This window comes from Sinocyclocheilus grahami, unplaced genomic scaffold (genome assembly GCF_001515645.1).
Source record: "Sinocyclocheilus grahami isolate Dianchi unplaced genomic scaffold, SAMN03320097.WGS_v1.1 scaffold636.1, whole genome shotgun sequence".
Taxonomy (NCBI): domain Eukaryota; kingdom Metazoa; phylum Chordata; class Actinopteri; order Cypriniformes; family Cyprinidae; genus Sinocyclocheilus; species Sinocyclocheilus grahami.
This window is the reverse complement of record NW_015505815.1, coordinates 355619-369154: the sequence shown is the minus strand read 5'-3', so window position 1 is coordinate 369154 and position 13536 is coordinate 355619. Positions and strand designations below refer to the sequence as shown.

General features: G+C 39.4%; 1 protein-coding gene across 1 annotated transcript in view; it reads left to right on the top strand.

The window, feature by feature from the left end:
- LOC107558206 (neurexin-1a-like) overlaps positions 1-13536 on the top strand; it is a 157154-nt gene that overhangs the window by 79385 nt on the left and 64233 nt on the right. Inside the window, 4 exon segments of the mRNA XM_016241830.1 lie at positions 770-892; positions 6654-7035; positions 7752-7942; positions 10178-10351. Coding sequence (XP_016097316.1) covers positions 770-892; positions 6654-7035; positions 7752-7942; positions 10178-10351 — 870 coding nt within the window.

Below are 13536 nucleotides of genomic sequence, written 5' to 3'. Positions count from 1 at the left end.
AATGGTGGAGTTCCCTTTAAAATCTTAAATGATTCCCTTTGAGCTAAATTATTGACCTGTTTCCCTTACATAGAGCAAGTAAATCCATACTTTATGAATACTTCTTGATATTATGTTGTTTCCTACACTGGTCAGACTCTTGCTCTTAAGTTTAGTAGAAGTACATGGTTCAGATGACTCCGGCAGGATGTCTGTCCAAAACTTTTTATTCATTTTGTCCATTAATTTACACAACAGGGACATTTTGAGTATCCTGAAGATGCAAACTTTTGATAATACTGTTATTACTGTTAAAAAAATACTGTTATATAAATATATATTATTATATTTATTACATATATATATATATATATATATATATATATATATATATTCTGTAAATACCAGATAACACTGCACTAGGTAGAGGGTCAACTAGCCCCAAAAGTCGGGAAAAAAACAACTTTTACCATATTTTCCACTATACCATGGATGCACTTTGAATTGTGTCAGCCAGATATATACTGTAAATCTGTCTTTCTGTTGTGTTAAATTCATAAAGGATTTTAAATCAGTTACACTAAAGAGTAATTCAGAAAATGTAGGTCTCTCTTTAATATGTGGATTTATTTCTTGTGACAATATTATTAATACTGTTTTTAATGTTCACTATCTTGAGGGCATTTTTGTGATATCATTATTAAATGGAACGGTTGTCCACCTGTGTTCTTTAGAGCATGTTCTTTTGCTTTTTTGACTGTGTTTAACTGTGATCTGGGCTGGCCCACAGGCAAGGGACCTGAGACCATATTTGCTGGTCAGAATCTGAATGATAATGAGTGGCACACGGTGCGAGTGAGCAGGAGAGGAAAGAGTCTGAAGCTGTCATTGGATGATTTACCCACTGTGGAAGGTATGCTCCTGTTTCTGTTGTTTTGCTTTACATGAAATTAGACACTTAATGAATGCACTAATAATGCATGCAACCTGAAAAAAGTATCCTCCTTGACTTTTTACCCTTACAGAAAAACCACATGAACTTCACATGTGCAATCACGTTAAAATCACATGAGAAATATGTGAAACACATGTGAAACTCATGTGAAACATATATGAAACACACATGAAACATGTGATTATATATTGTCCACATGTGTCCACATTTGTTCACATGTGATCACATGGGTATCACACATTTACACCATGAAATGTTCCAAATCATATGTTTAATATGAGTTTCACATATTTAACATTTGATTTTAATGTGATTGCACATGTGAAGTTCATGTGGGGTTTCTGTAAGGGTAGAAATTGTGTAATTGTATGTAATTTTAACAAAAACATTTACATAATTCTCAATTTCTTTTATCTTGTTTCATATATTTAAGTATCACATATAAGGAACAGAATAACCATTATATAAATGTATGTAAACATGTGAATTATATATTCCCTTTTACAGGTTTCTTACACTGTAATAATTCACACTAATTCACATGACACATAATTTATGTGTCATGTTCTGATTGGTTGTTTTGGTCATGTGTCACATTTTCTCATTGGTTCATTGTCTGATTTTTCACAGGTGTTGCTTGTTAGCTCTTCCCTCTTGTTCCCATTGTTTCTGTCTAGCTTTGTTCTGTGTAACCTGCTGTTAGGTGAGTTTGTCTCAAGGTCATGCCAAGTCAAGTCTCTGTTTATCTTGTATTTGTTAATGTTTTTGGTCTTAAATAAACTACATTTGGGTTCTTTACGCTTGCCTTCAGTGGATTATGTTACAGAAAGCTAGACCAACAAACAGTTTTGTGAGTTATGTTATGTTGTGGACTTTAACGATGTTGCACTAATAGGCATTTTTCATAATGGCCTGAATGATTTGTTAAATTATCTAATGCCTGACAGCAACAGCTCAGAAACTTGAGGAATATATTGACTATGCCTTGTTGGTGAGTGGTTACTCATATACTGTGGGTATTATGTACAAGGAGCCCCACAATCCCACAGTACTCCCACGCCAGGGCCTCATCACATAATGGCCAACACAGAGGAGTCCTCAGCCATCATGGCCGGCATGACTGCCACGCAAGAGACAAGTCACGTCAGGTCTGCTCAGACAACATTTACTCATGTTGTGGCCTTGCCAGTCTGCTCACGTCAGGGCCATCCAAGTCTCACCTGGAGATTTTTTGGGGGGGCAGGGCTGTAGTACCAAAGACTGACGAGACTTATTGCCAGTGTCATGGATTTACATTTAAGGTCAGTGCAAGCAGGGACCAGCCCTAGTCTGGTGGCCCCAAATCCAGTGTTCCCAGAGATTAACCCTCTGACAACAGTGCTTCCTGTGATGGTAGCTGCCATCTTGTGTGTTTGGGCCTCACAATCTTCTCCAGAGGTGACAGCAACCACCACAGCTTTTCCAGAGGCAACGGTGACCGCTACAGCTACTCCAGTGGCGACGGCGACTGCAACAACTCTTTCTCATCTCTCTGCCAGCCATGTCAAGGCTAAGGAGATCATCCATAAAAGGTTTATGGACCAAGTCACAGCCACAAGGGCTGTCCATGAGCATTTTTTGCCCAAAGTTATGGCCACAAACTGTTCCGGCCCCATGTCACGGCCACGGAGGCTGTTCACAAACTCATTGCCTGTCATGTCACAGCCACAGAGGCCATTTATGAACTCTATGCCTGCTATGTCATGGCCCCGGATGCCGTTCCCAAACTCTCAGCCTACTCTGTCACAGCCAGGTCATCCATCCATATCTATGCTCCGCCATGGCCTCCTGACCTGTGGTGGTCTTCTGCCCCATCGCGGTGGCTTTCTACTCAGTCACCATGGTCTCCTGCACCACCAGCTCCACCCTGGTTGCATGCTCTGCCCTGGTCACCTGCGCCACTGGCTTTAGCTTGGTCTCCAGCTCCGCCTTGGTCGCCTGCTCTGTTGGCTCTTCCCTGGTCACCGGCTCTAACTTGGTCTCCAGCTCTGCCCTGGTTCCCTGATCCTTCATGGTTGCTCCACGGTCCAGGCTCACTATGGTCCATGGTCTCCGCCATTACTCTATGGTCCATGGTCTCCACCACTGCTCCACAGTCCAGGCCCACCAGTGCTCCACAGTCCAGTCCTTCTACCATGCCATGATCCAGGTCCAGTTCCCCTTGATGCTCCTGGCCCACCATCCCTCCCCCATGATCGCCTCTACTCCACCACCCTCCTGGAATTTTTTATTTATGTTGGTTTTTGGTGAGTGTCTTGTTAGGGCATCTGGAGCCATCCTTAGGGGTGATATGTTATGTTGGTTTTGTTTTTGTTTAGGTTTTCATGCATTTTATTTTGTAATTTTCAGTCATGGTTCCTTTTCTCACGTGTTACGTGAGAAACGTGTTATGTGTCATTTTCTGATTGGTTGTTTTGGTCAGGTGTCCCGTTTTCTCATTAGTTCATTGCCAGATTGTTCACAGGTGTTACTTGTTAGCTCATTGGTTTCTGTGGATTTATAGCCCTCTTCTTCCCATTGTCTTTGTCTATCTTTGTTCTATGTAACCTGCTGTTCGGTGAGTTTGTCTCATGGTCACGCCAAGTCAAATCTCTGTTTGTCTTGTATTTTTTAATGTTTTTGGACTTGGGTTCTTTACGCTCGCCTTCAGTGGATTATGTTACACACGGCTGCAACAAATGACCAACAAACAAGGTCATTGGATTATTGTGTTCACCTGCTTGGTGTTTGTTGGACAGTTAGATAGAGTTCATTTCATTGGTATGATGGAAATTACTCTAACCGAAACAATCCTAGGTGCCAACCAAAATCACCCTTGCAATACACAACATGACTTTTAAAATCTGAACAGATTTAAAAAAGTGAACAGATACAGAAAAAAAACTGGGCATCAAACTGGGCATCATACACTACACATCATACACTGAAGGCTTGATTACACTACATGACTTTTGCCCAGATTTTTGGACGAGTCTGTCTGGACGAGTCAGTGCGTGTTGCTGAATATCAGAGCCGGTCCTCAGATATTGGGCAGTCAAAGTCAACAGATTTTGCAGACGTTTGGAGAGTGTATGATGGGCACAGACACTGATTTTTTTAGCTTCACACTATTATTCCATCCAGTCAGAGGATATCAAACACGTGTGATATTTTGAGCTGATGTAGGACACACATTGTTTTAATTTGTATTGCATCTCATAGCAATGAGCCAAATGCTTCTGTGTGAGTTTGTTGTATTCAGAATGACCTGAAAGTTGATAGTGTGAAAGCTCACACTACTGGACTTACAAGTCTTTACAAACACAACACTTGCAGAAACATGCAGTTTGTTGCTATAAAAGATGCATGACAATATAAAATAATCCCCTATAGAATGCAAATTGTGGTCAGGAAGTCAGGAAGTGTATCCCAGCTTTAGTTGCCGTGTTTTAGCACGTTGTTAGAGCATCCACAATGGGAGACACATATTCAGACTATTTAAGTAATCGGGCATTGGGCATTTACATAATTTTGTGCTGTTGTAATATTATGTTTTGTTGTGATTAATCTCATATATGGAGCATCAGGATGAGTTAATTAATCATCTACCAAAGTGCTTCAGTTTACTCATGTTCTTCTTCAGCTTCAGCTCATGCAGTTCAAATAGCAATGCCCTACATTATAATTGGATTATTTGAAGAAAAAAAACATCATATTCATTTTAGATGTTTCTATTTTTAAATATTGATAATGCATTATTAATAATCTGGCAGTGCTGTTCTTTCATTGTCATATTTTCGTGAAGAATTGAATTAGCATTGGTTTATTTCAGCTGAAAATCCTTTACCTACTTTAGTGTTCCCTGTTAAAGGGGTCATATGATGCGATTTTAAATTTTTCCTTTCTCTTTGAAGTGTTACAAGCTCTTGGTGCATAAAGAAGATCTGTAAAGTTGCAAAGACTAAAGTCTCAAATCCAAAGAGATATTCTTTATAAAAGTTAAGTCAGCCACGCCTACCTAGAATAGCTCGTTCTAACACGCCCCCACATATCTACCTCACTATGTGGGAAGATTTTCATAACACCGCCCAAATGTTCAGGCAAAGAAAGAAGGTGTAACTTTTATTCTTGCTGTAGTATTCTTGCCGCCGCCGCCATGTTGTAAAGGTGCTGTGTGTTTCGTTGTGAAAGTGAAACTACTTTGTTTAGCCTTCCAAAAGAGGACAATATCCGCTTCGTCATGCCTGGAGCTGAGCCGTGCTGGTCGCTGAGGAAATACATCAATTTCGCGCTATGGATTGCCGGATCGGCTTTCACCGTGGACGAAGCGGAGTCCAGCCTGGGGTCGTCACATGTGGTTGCCACAAGCCCGCCGGCCATGCCGTTCTCAAGCCCACCGGCCTCCACTCACTCAGCCCGCCAGCCGTTCCTCACTCTAGCCTGCCGTGTGTGACACTGTGTTCGTTGTGAAAGCGAAACTACTTTGTTTGGCCTTCCAAAAGAGGACACGACTAGAAATCAGTGGTTAAGTTGTATTTACAACACTGTTCCAGAACACTTCAACCCAAATATTCAGATGTGTGCAGCACATTTTATGGAGGACTGTTTCCTGATCCTGGTAGAGTAGACTACAATGCCGGCTGTTCTGACTCCCAGTCTGTAAGTACGTTTTTTATATTTAAAGAATTTGCCACTGATGATTCAAACGCGAGTTTTGAGCAGTGTAGAGTAGCTCTTGTTGTTTGTCATTTCTCCGATCACAAATGCAGACATGGTTTTATGTTTACGCGGCGCGATGCAACGCTTGAGATATTCGGCCAATCTCAACGCACTGGATAGCTGGCCAATCACAGCACACCTTGCTTTTCAGACCGATGAGCTTTGTAAAATTGACGCGTTTCAGAAAGGCGGGGCATAGAGGAGAAACAATAATGTACAGGATGTGGAAAAAAAAATGAGTTTTGAACCTTAAACAGCATAAACACATTTCATTACACCAAATACACAAAATAATGTTCTTTTTAGCAGCATCATATGACCCCTTTAACATTTTAGTAATTGTTTGTAAATCTTTCATTATGATATATTATCTTCAAATCTTGGATTTGATCTTTTTATCAACTTGTATTCTTTCAATTAGCACAGGTTTTGTATTTCTTTTTGGAACTGATCAATCGTAGGCCTCACTGATCCGAGCATATGCTCCTCAGTTTGAGTAAAAAAAGCATTATTTGTGGATCATTTTGGAAATGTTCAGAAACTTAGGTGTGTAAGCTCAGGTCAATGAAGCCTACAATCAATTAGTTCCAAAAGGAAATATAAAACCTGTGTTAATTAAAGGAAAACTAGTATTTTTGGGGAAAAGAAAATCCTCTCTGTGTCAAAATGACTGGAGCAAAAAATGACTGGATTAATTAACAACATAAATTGATCTCATGCGCATGGAATGAAACCAAGTCCATTTGGAATTTATCTTCTTTATAACTATCTAACTAATTTATATTAGTGTGGAGTAACACTGTATTATCATCTGTTACTGTCTGCTCTGTGAGTGTGGAGGAGCTGCCTGACTGCTGACTCCAACACAGAGAGCAGACAAGAGGACAGGCCTAGTTGAAGTTTGTTGAGACAATGTGAACTGGCATTTTAATGATCCAGATGAAATAAACCTTTCATTTTTCTCAACACTGCCATGAAACAGGAGAGATATCAGGTGACCACACACACCTGGAGTTTCATAACATAGAGACGGGGATCATTACAGAGAAACACTACCTGCCCATCACACCCTCCAACTTCATTGGGCATCTCCAGAGCCTGACATTTAACGGCAAGCCATACATCGACCTCTGCATAAATGGAGACATAGACTACTGCGAAGTCAATGCCATAATTGGATTTAAGAACATCATTGCAGATCCAGTGACCTTCAAGTCCTGCACAAGCTATCTGTCTCTGAGCACACTGCAGGCGTACTACTCCATGCACCTGTTCTTCCAGTTCAAGACCACCTCATCAGACGGGCTCATCCTGTTCAACAGTGGAGATGGAAATGACTTCATAGCTGTAGAGCTGGTTAAGGGGTACGTTATGGAGAGACAGACATGATCATTACAGTCAGATGCTGTTGTTATTTATTTATTCATCACCTTCATTCCCTATCAAAATATATTATAATCCTTGCAAATGGAAAAACAGATATTTCTAGGTAAATAAATTAATGTGCACAGACGTGTGTATTATTATTATTATTATTATATGAGAACTAATTAGATTTAAATGTCTAAAACCATCTGTATATTGACAAAGTGTAATCTGTATATAGGAGGAGTATATGTCAGAGGTTTGCAGACACTGAGACAGTAATGACTATAGAAAAATACAAATGTAAAAGCTTATAAAATATAGTTGATAAATAATAGCTGTCACTTCAATTTCAGAATAATTTAATAAGAAATATTTAAGTTCAAATTGAGCTCTCTCACAATCATTTGCTTCTAAATCTCTTGAGGAAACATGTCACTTCTTTTTCTGGAGCAAAATGTCTCCACATACACTAAAAAATGCTGGGTTAAATATAACACAGCACTGGGTTAAAAAGGGACACACCCAGCTATTGGGTTGTTTTGACCCAGCATTTTTTAGAGTGTAATTAATTCTCTGTCTGAGAAAAACAATTGATATATTAAAGATATCTTATTTGTGAATTTTTTTTCCCTATAGGGAACTGAAAGCTAAAATGAATTTAGCTTAGACCTGCTAATTGACTTTAATTTAATTTCATGATGTCTTTGTTTAGCTACCTGCATTACATCTCAGATCTGGGAAATGGTGCTTATCTCATCAAAGGAAATTCAAACAAACCTCTTAATGACAATCAATGGCACAATGTCATCATCTCCAGAGACACACATAACCTGCAGACTGTCAAACTTGACACCAAAATCACCTCCCAGTCCATCGTGGGTGCCAAACATCTTGACTTAAAAGGTAAATTACACATTACGGTTACTTTAACTTGCCAATAACCCTGCCCTGCTGCCTTTTTTGAGACAATGGTGATGATTGGATTGTTTTATGAATTACAAATAATTTGGTAACACTAGACTATGGAACACTATTCAGTTCTAATTGGTTGCTCATTAGCATGCATATTACTAGCATGTAGACTGTTTATTCGTACTTATAAAACATGTAAAAATGGGCATAATAGGTCACCTTTAATACAAGATGTAAAATAAGTCTGATGTCCCCAGAGTATGTGAAGTTTTAGCTCCAAATACCCCAAGATAATTTTTTATAGCTTGTTGAAATTGCCACTTTTAGGGTATGAGCTAAAATGCAATCGTTTTTTGTTTGTCCCTTTAAATGCAAAAGAGCTGGTGCTCCCGCCTCCCTTTTCAGAAGAGGGCGGAGCCTCAATATCTCATGCTCTGGCGTATATACCAATGCTGGTCTTTGCTAATAAACATTCCACTATTAGTATAAGCCTGTTATCTCTGCAGAAAACATGCTCGGTATAAAAGTCAGTCATCTGATTGTACTGTGCATAATAAATGCGCGTTTATGAATTACACAGACGGGGAGCACCGCGTGATAAAAATAACGACATAGCTGGTCTCATGGTGCCTTCGCTTGCTATCACAAACTTTATAAGTCCCACTTGTGATAATGAGCTCGACAAATTCAAGTGTTCGACTTATTGCTTTCATATGCAATTTTTCATTACCACATTCCTTTTTACAATCATTCTGGTAGCATGTGAAGGCAGCATCTGTGAAAACCGGCAGAGACAATGGTAACTTTAGCTTTAGCTAATTGATCCCTCTTTCGGAAGCAAGCATTGCACAACTCCAGCACTGAACTGACCCTCGTTTGTGAGGCAGTCCGGCGTAAAATGATTGGCACAAACATATAGGACTTTAGTGTTTTTTTTTTCTGGGACATTTCCTTTGAAAATGAAATGTAACCACTGTGTCCTCGGCGGCTCAGATGGAGGGAGTCTATGGAGACTCCTATGTTCATTGGTGCATCCCAATACACAACACAACACTTGTGATGCCTCTTAAGCCCGGGATACACTGCACGATTTTAGCAATCCTATAAGATCATTACTTTCTCACACTGTGCGGCATGGATCGTTTAAACTTGGGTACGACAAGCATGTAGACTGTACGATGATGACACCTATTGAATCGTAGGCTGCGACGGCTGTGACACACGTTAGCGCAACGTCATCAGCATGCGCTAGTGGTAAACAAATACCGGTACATCAAGATGGATCGCGCTTTGCCAGTTGTGCTTTTTGTATGCGCTGAAAGAAAGAAGAGGCACCGGTGGAAGAGGGCAATATGGACCCGCTCATGGCTCGGGAAAAGAGGACAACTTGGGATGCCAGTTTTGCACAGGGAGCTTGGCAGCTGCAGTTCCTCCGCAATCTCCTTCCATGCTATGTCCTTTTTGGTGCAGTCATGATAGCAGCTAGAGGACACATCGTACAAACATGCCCTCTGCTGCCACAACGCAACAAGAATTTGTTCTTGTATCCCACATACCAGTATACCTTCTACTTTCCATGGCATTGAAATTGTAGCGCCGCTGGTCGCGTGGATCAATACGTCATTTCATGTTGCAATTTCATTGGCTGCTGAGTAGACGCAGGTCGTTGCAACAAACACACTGTGCGTTGATCATGCTGAATTCCTGACACTGTCAGAAAACTATCGTAGGCTATCGTTGGTCACAAGACCGGGAAAACTCCCGTCTTTGAACCTCTCTCACTGTACGACATAGTACCACCTATTAAGAGCCACGATCACAGAAATCGCCACGATTGCTTCACGATGGAAATCTTTCGTCTGGGACAGCCAAAAATCGTGCAGTGTATCCCGAGCTTTAGGCGCTGACATTGAAATCTGGAACCACTCGTTTGGAGAGACTTGTTTATGATTTATTGGGATTATATACAAAAATGAGTGGGTGGATTTTCACCATTATAGGCTGGTTGATTTCACACACTGCAACCACACAACCTGTGTTCAAACACATTATAAAAGTGATTTTTGCATAATAGGTCACTTTTAATGCCTTATTCTTCATGGCCATATTCTAGATCCCTTAACCCTACCAAGGCCAAAACATAAGTAGATTTTTTTTATATATCATTATAAACATTATGCTTTCCTTGCCATTAGAAAATAACCAATTTTCTGGCTGTGTTTGCAGGTGATCTTTACATTGGTGGTGTTCCTGAGGAGATATACAAAGAGTTACCCAAGTTAGTACATGCAAAAGAAGGATTTCAAGGCTGTCTGGCATCTGTGGATCTAAACGGCCGTTTGCCAGACCTGATGTCTGAAGCGCTGGTCTGTGTTGGACAGATTGAGAGAGGATGTGAAGGTGACAACACATTTCTTAATGTTTAATAAGCAGAATAATGTAATTATTGATGATACAAGATCTGACCACCCTGTCAGGGTTTATTTTGCAATACATACAAAATTTTCATACAAAAAGAAATGGCTATTTGAGCAAATAGCGTTAGGTGTAAAATAGCAAGTGTAAATAGCAAAATAATTTTTTTTTGCAGTTTATCATTAACATTTGCCATGACAGGTTTACTAAGTTTACCTTGGTAATCATTTCACTCTGACTATTGTTGCTTTTGTCCAAAGATTTGTAGTATCTGTCATGCTATTGACGTTTATTGTGTCTCTTGCACATGCAGCAGTTTGCTGGAAACACTCTTGAATGGATAGCATAATTTCTGCTGTTGCTGCATGAAATCTACTTTTCATACACAGCGTTATACCACAAACAACATAAATATTTTATTCTGTTTCCATCACACTCCTGCTTTACATAAATGACACGTTGACCTTTCTCTTGGCAGCTGCTTTGTCCTCATACAGATATCCTTGTACAGGTGCTGGTGCTTCTCAATTCATTATTGGTGCATCCTCATTTGCTTTCCTTGTGTCCTTTCTTCTCGCTCTTAAGATTCAAGGGTGGCATGAAAAGGAAAGCAAACAAGGTGGAGGAATTGAAGAAAAATGGTTTGAATGAATTGGAATATCCTTTCTCACAAATTAACAATTACGCACAAGGATCTGTGAGAAGTTTGTAAAAATAAATAAAACAAGTGCTTTATTGGTTACAGGGAACCAAATTCAGCACTTTTGAGTTTGAAATAAATTCATTAAAAGTTTACAAGGTTAGTAACATCAAATCTTTAATCAAGTTTTGCTTGAGACAGCAGTCCCATTTTTAAATGTGCTAATGAGGTATATCTCAGAAAACCCCACCTCTAAATAAAACTGAATTGTGGTTGATTGTTTTTAATGTAAATGTAATGCAGAATAACATGCAGTGTAGACGGAGGTTGCTTCTCAATTCCCTAGTGAAACTGCCTAGTTTCATCTCTCCTCAATCTCAGCCTGTGACCCAGAAACCGATAAAACTCTGCCATGATGAATGACGTACAAGTTGTCTAATTTTACCATGAGAATGAGAGGAGTGAGGGCAGAGGAATAATCCTGAGTAGCTTCAGTGAGGATACACAGGTGCATCCTATATGAAGGAAGCCTTTGTAGTGAACAACATATTATAGGGCATTCAAAAGATAAATCGAGTGTCTCCATGAGAATGGTTGTTGGACTGGTTTATTTTGTCTGACCCAACCAGACAATGGATGGATGGATATAATGCCTTGACTATTATACTAAGCATTAAATGTAGTGTGCAGTAGCTGGTTGAATGCAGTAGTTTACTAGAAGTTAATTAACACCTACTATTTTTTTTTTTTCTTAACTCCCAGAGAACTACTACGACATTATATACAGTACAGTGTCATACTGAATGTGAATAACGCATAGTTCATTAATTCTAAAGTGAAGATCATGGTAACCCACTAGTTTTGGATGGTAATTCCTTCTGAAGGATTTTGTAACACTTGTAACTACATAACTAGTGGAATACCATGATCTTCACTTTAGAATACTGATCCTAATAGGTAGTAATTTCTTTAGAAGAAACTAGTAACACTTGAGTCATTACTGCTGGGGGACAGACAAGACTCTAAATGTCCCAGTAGTCTCCAGTTCTTCTCACTGAATCACTAGAGAGAAATAATGTGAAAACAAAGTTGAATACAAATAAGTGTGAAGTTCAGAGGAATCCCAGAATATTGGCCACAAGTGTAAGGTCCCAAAAACTACACCAAAAAAGCATTTATCTGGGAGGTATGAACAAAAAAAAAAAGTTACTGATTAGCTGAACGTCAACTACCAAATTCAACTGAGCGTTATTAGTAATTTGTTAATCTCTTGTGAGTCAATAGTAGTTACTGGAATGTTAATGTTGTGTTACTTATTTGTTCATGTGTAGTTATACTTAAGTGTTACTGAAGATGACACAGATAAGAAGGGAGTTATTTTTGGGTTTGTAAATAAAAATATACAAATTCTGATGTTTCCATCAACTTAATGAAGGCCAAGATACCAAAACTGAAAGTATACAATGATGTGCACTAGACCACAGATTGCTTATAAAGCATAGTAATTTAAGATAAACACGTCTACACAACTAAATATACTGGAGGCAGCATGTATGTTAACAATTTCTCTGTAGTCATGAACATTTGAAAATGTAGTTTGAACAAGGATTTTTCCAACTGCTAGATTAAGGCATGCCCTGTTGTGATATAAAATCCTAACCTAACCCTCAAATTCTTAAGTGTGCCAGTATGCACTCTAAAAGAAAGCCTGTTATCTAACTACTCCCAAATACTTTATATTCAATTGAGTTCCCTCCTGTAAGAATGCTAACCATATCTGGGATATAGGAGTTAGCTCTAGAAAAGATAATAAATTTAGCTTCTTCTTCTTCTTCTTCTTCTTCTTTTAGCATTAACTACCAACTTAAGTTCATACAATGAAACTTGCTGCTTTTGAAAAGCCATCTAGCTCATCAACAGCCTGACACCCAACCCCATATTACTGATTCTGCCTCACAACAACTCATGGTCAACTGTATCAAAGCTGGACAGATCACCAAACAGGGCCATACAATGCTGTTTTTTTTTTTTTTGTCCAAGGCATTGATAATATCATTTGATACCAACCATAGACTGTAAAAAAAGATGGACCACTTCCTTCCACTATAGAAAAGTGAATCCAAAACATCCCAGTATGGCAGCTGTCATCTTGTACCAATGACGTTATTTGGAGCCTAAGTCTGTGCAGTAGTGATTCTTTTTTAGCCTGAGCCTGTGCAGTAGAGATTCATTTGGAACCCAAATCTGCGCAGTAGTGATTCATTTGGAACCGGAGTCTGTGCAGTAGTGATTCATTTGGAACCCAAATCTGCGCAGTAGTGATTCATTTGGAGCCTGAGTCTGTGCAGTAGTGATTCATTTGGAACCTGAGTCTGTGCAGTAGTGATTCATTTGGAACCCGAGTCTGTGCAGTAGTGACTCATTTGGAACCCGAGTCTGTGCAGTAGTGATTCATTTGGAACCCAAATCTGCGCAGTAGTGATTCATTTGGAGCCCGAGTCTGCGCAGTAGTGATTCATTTGGAACCCAA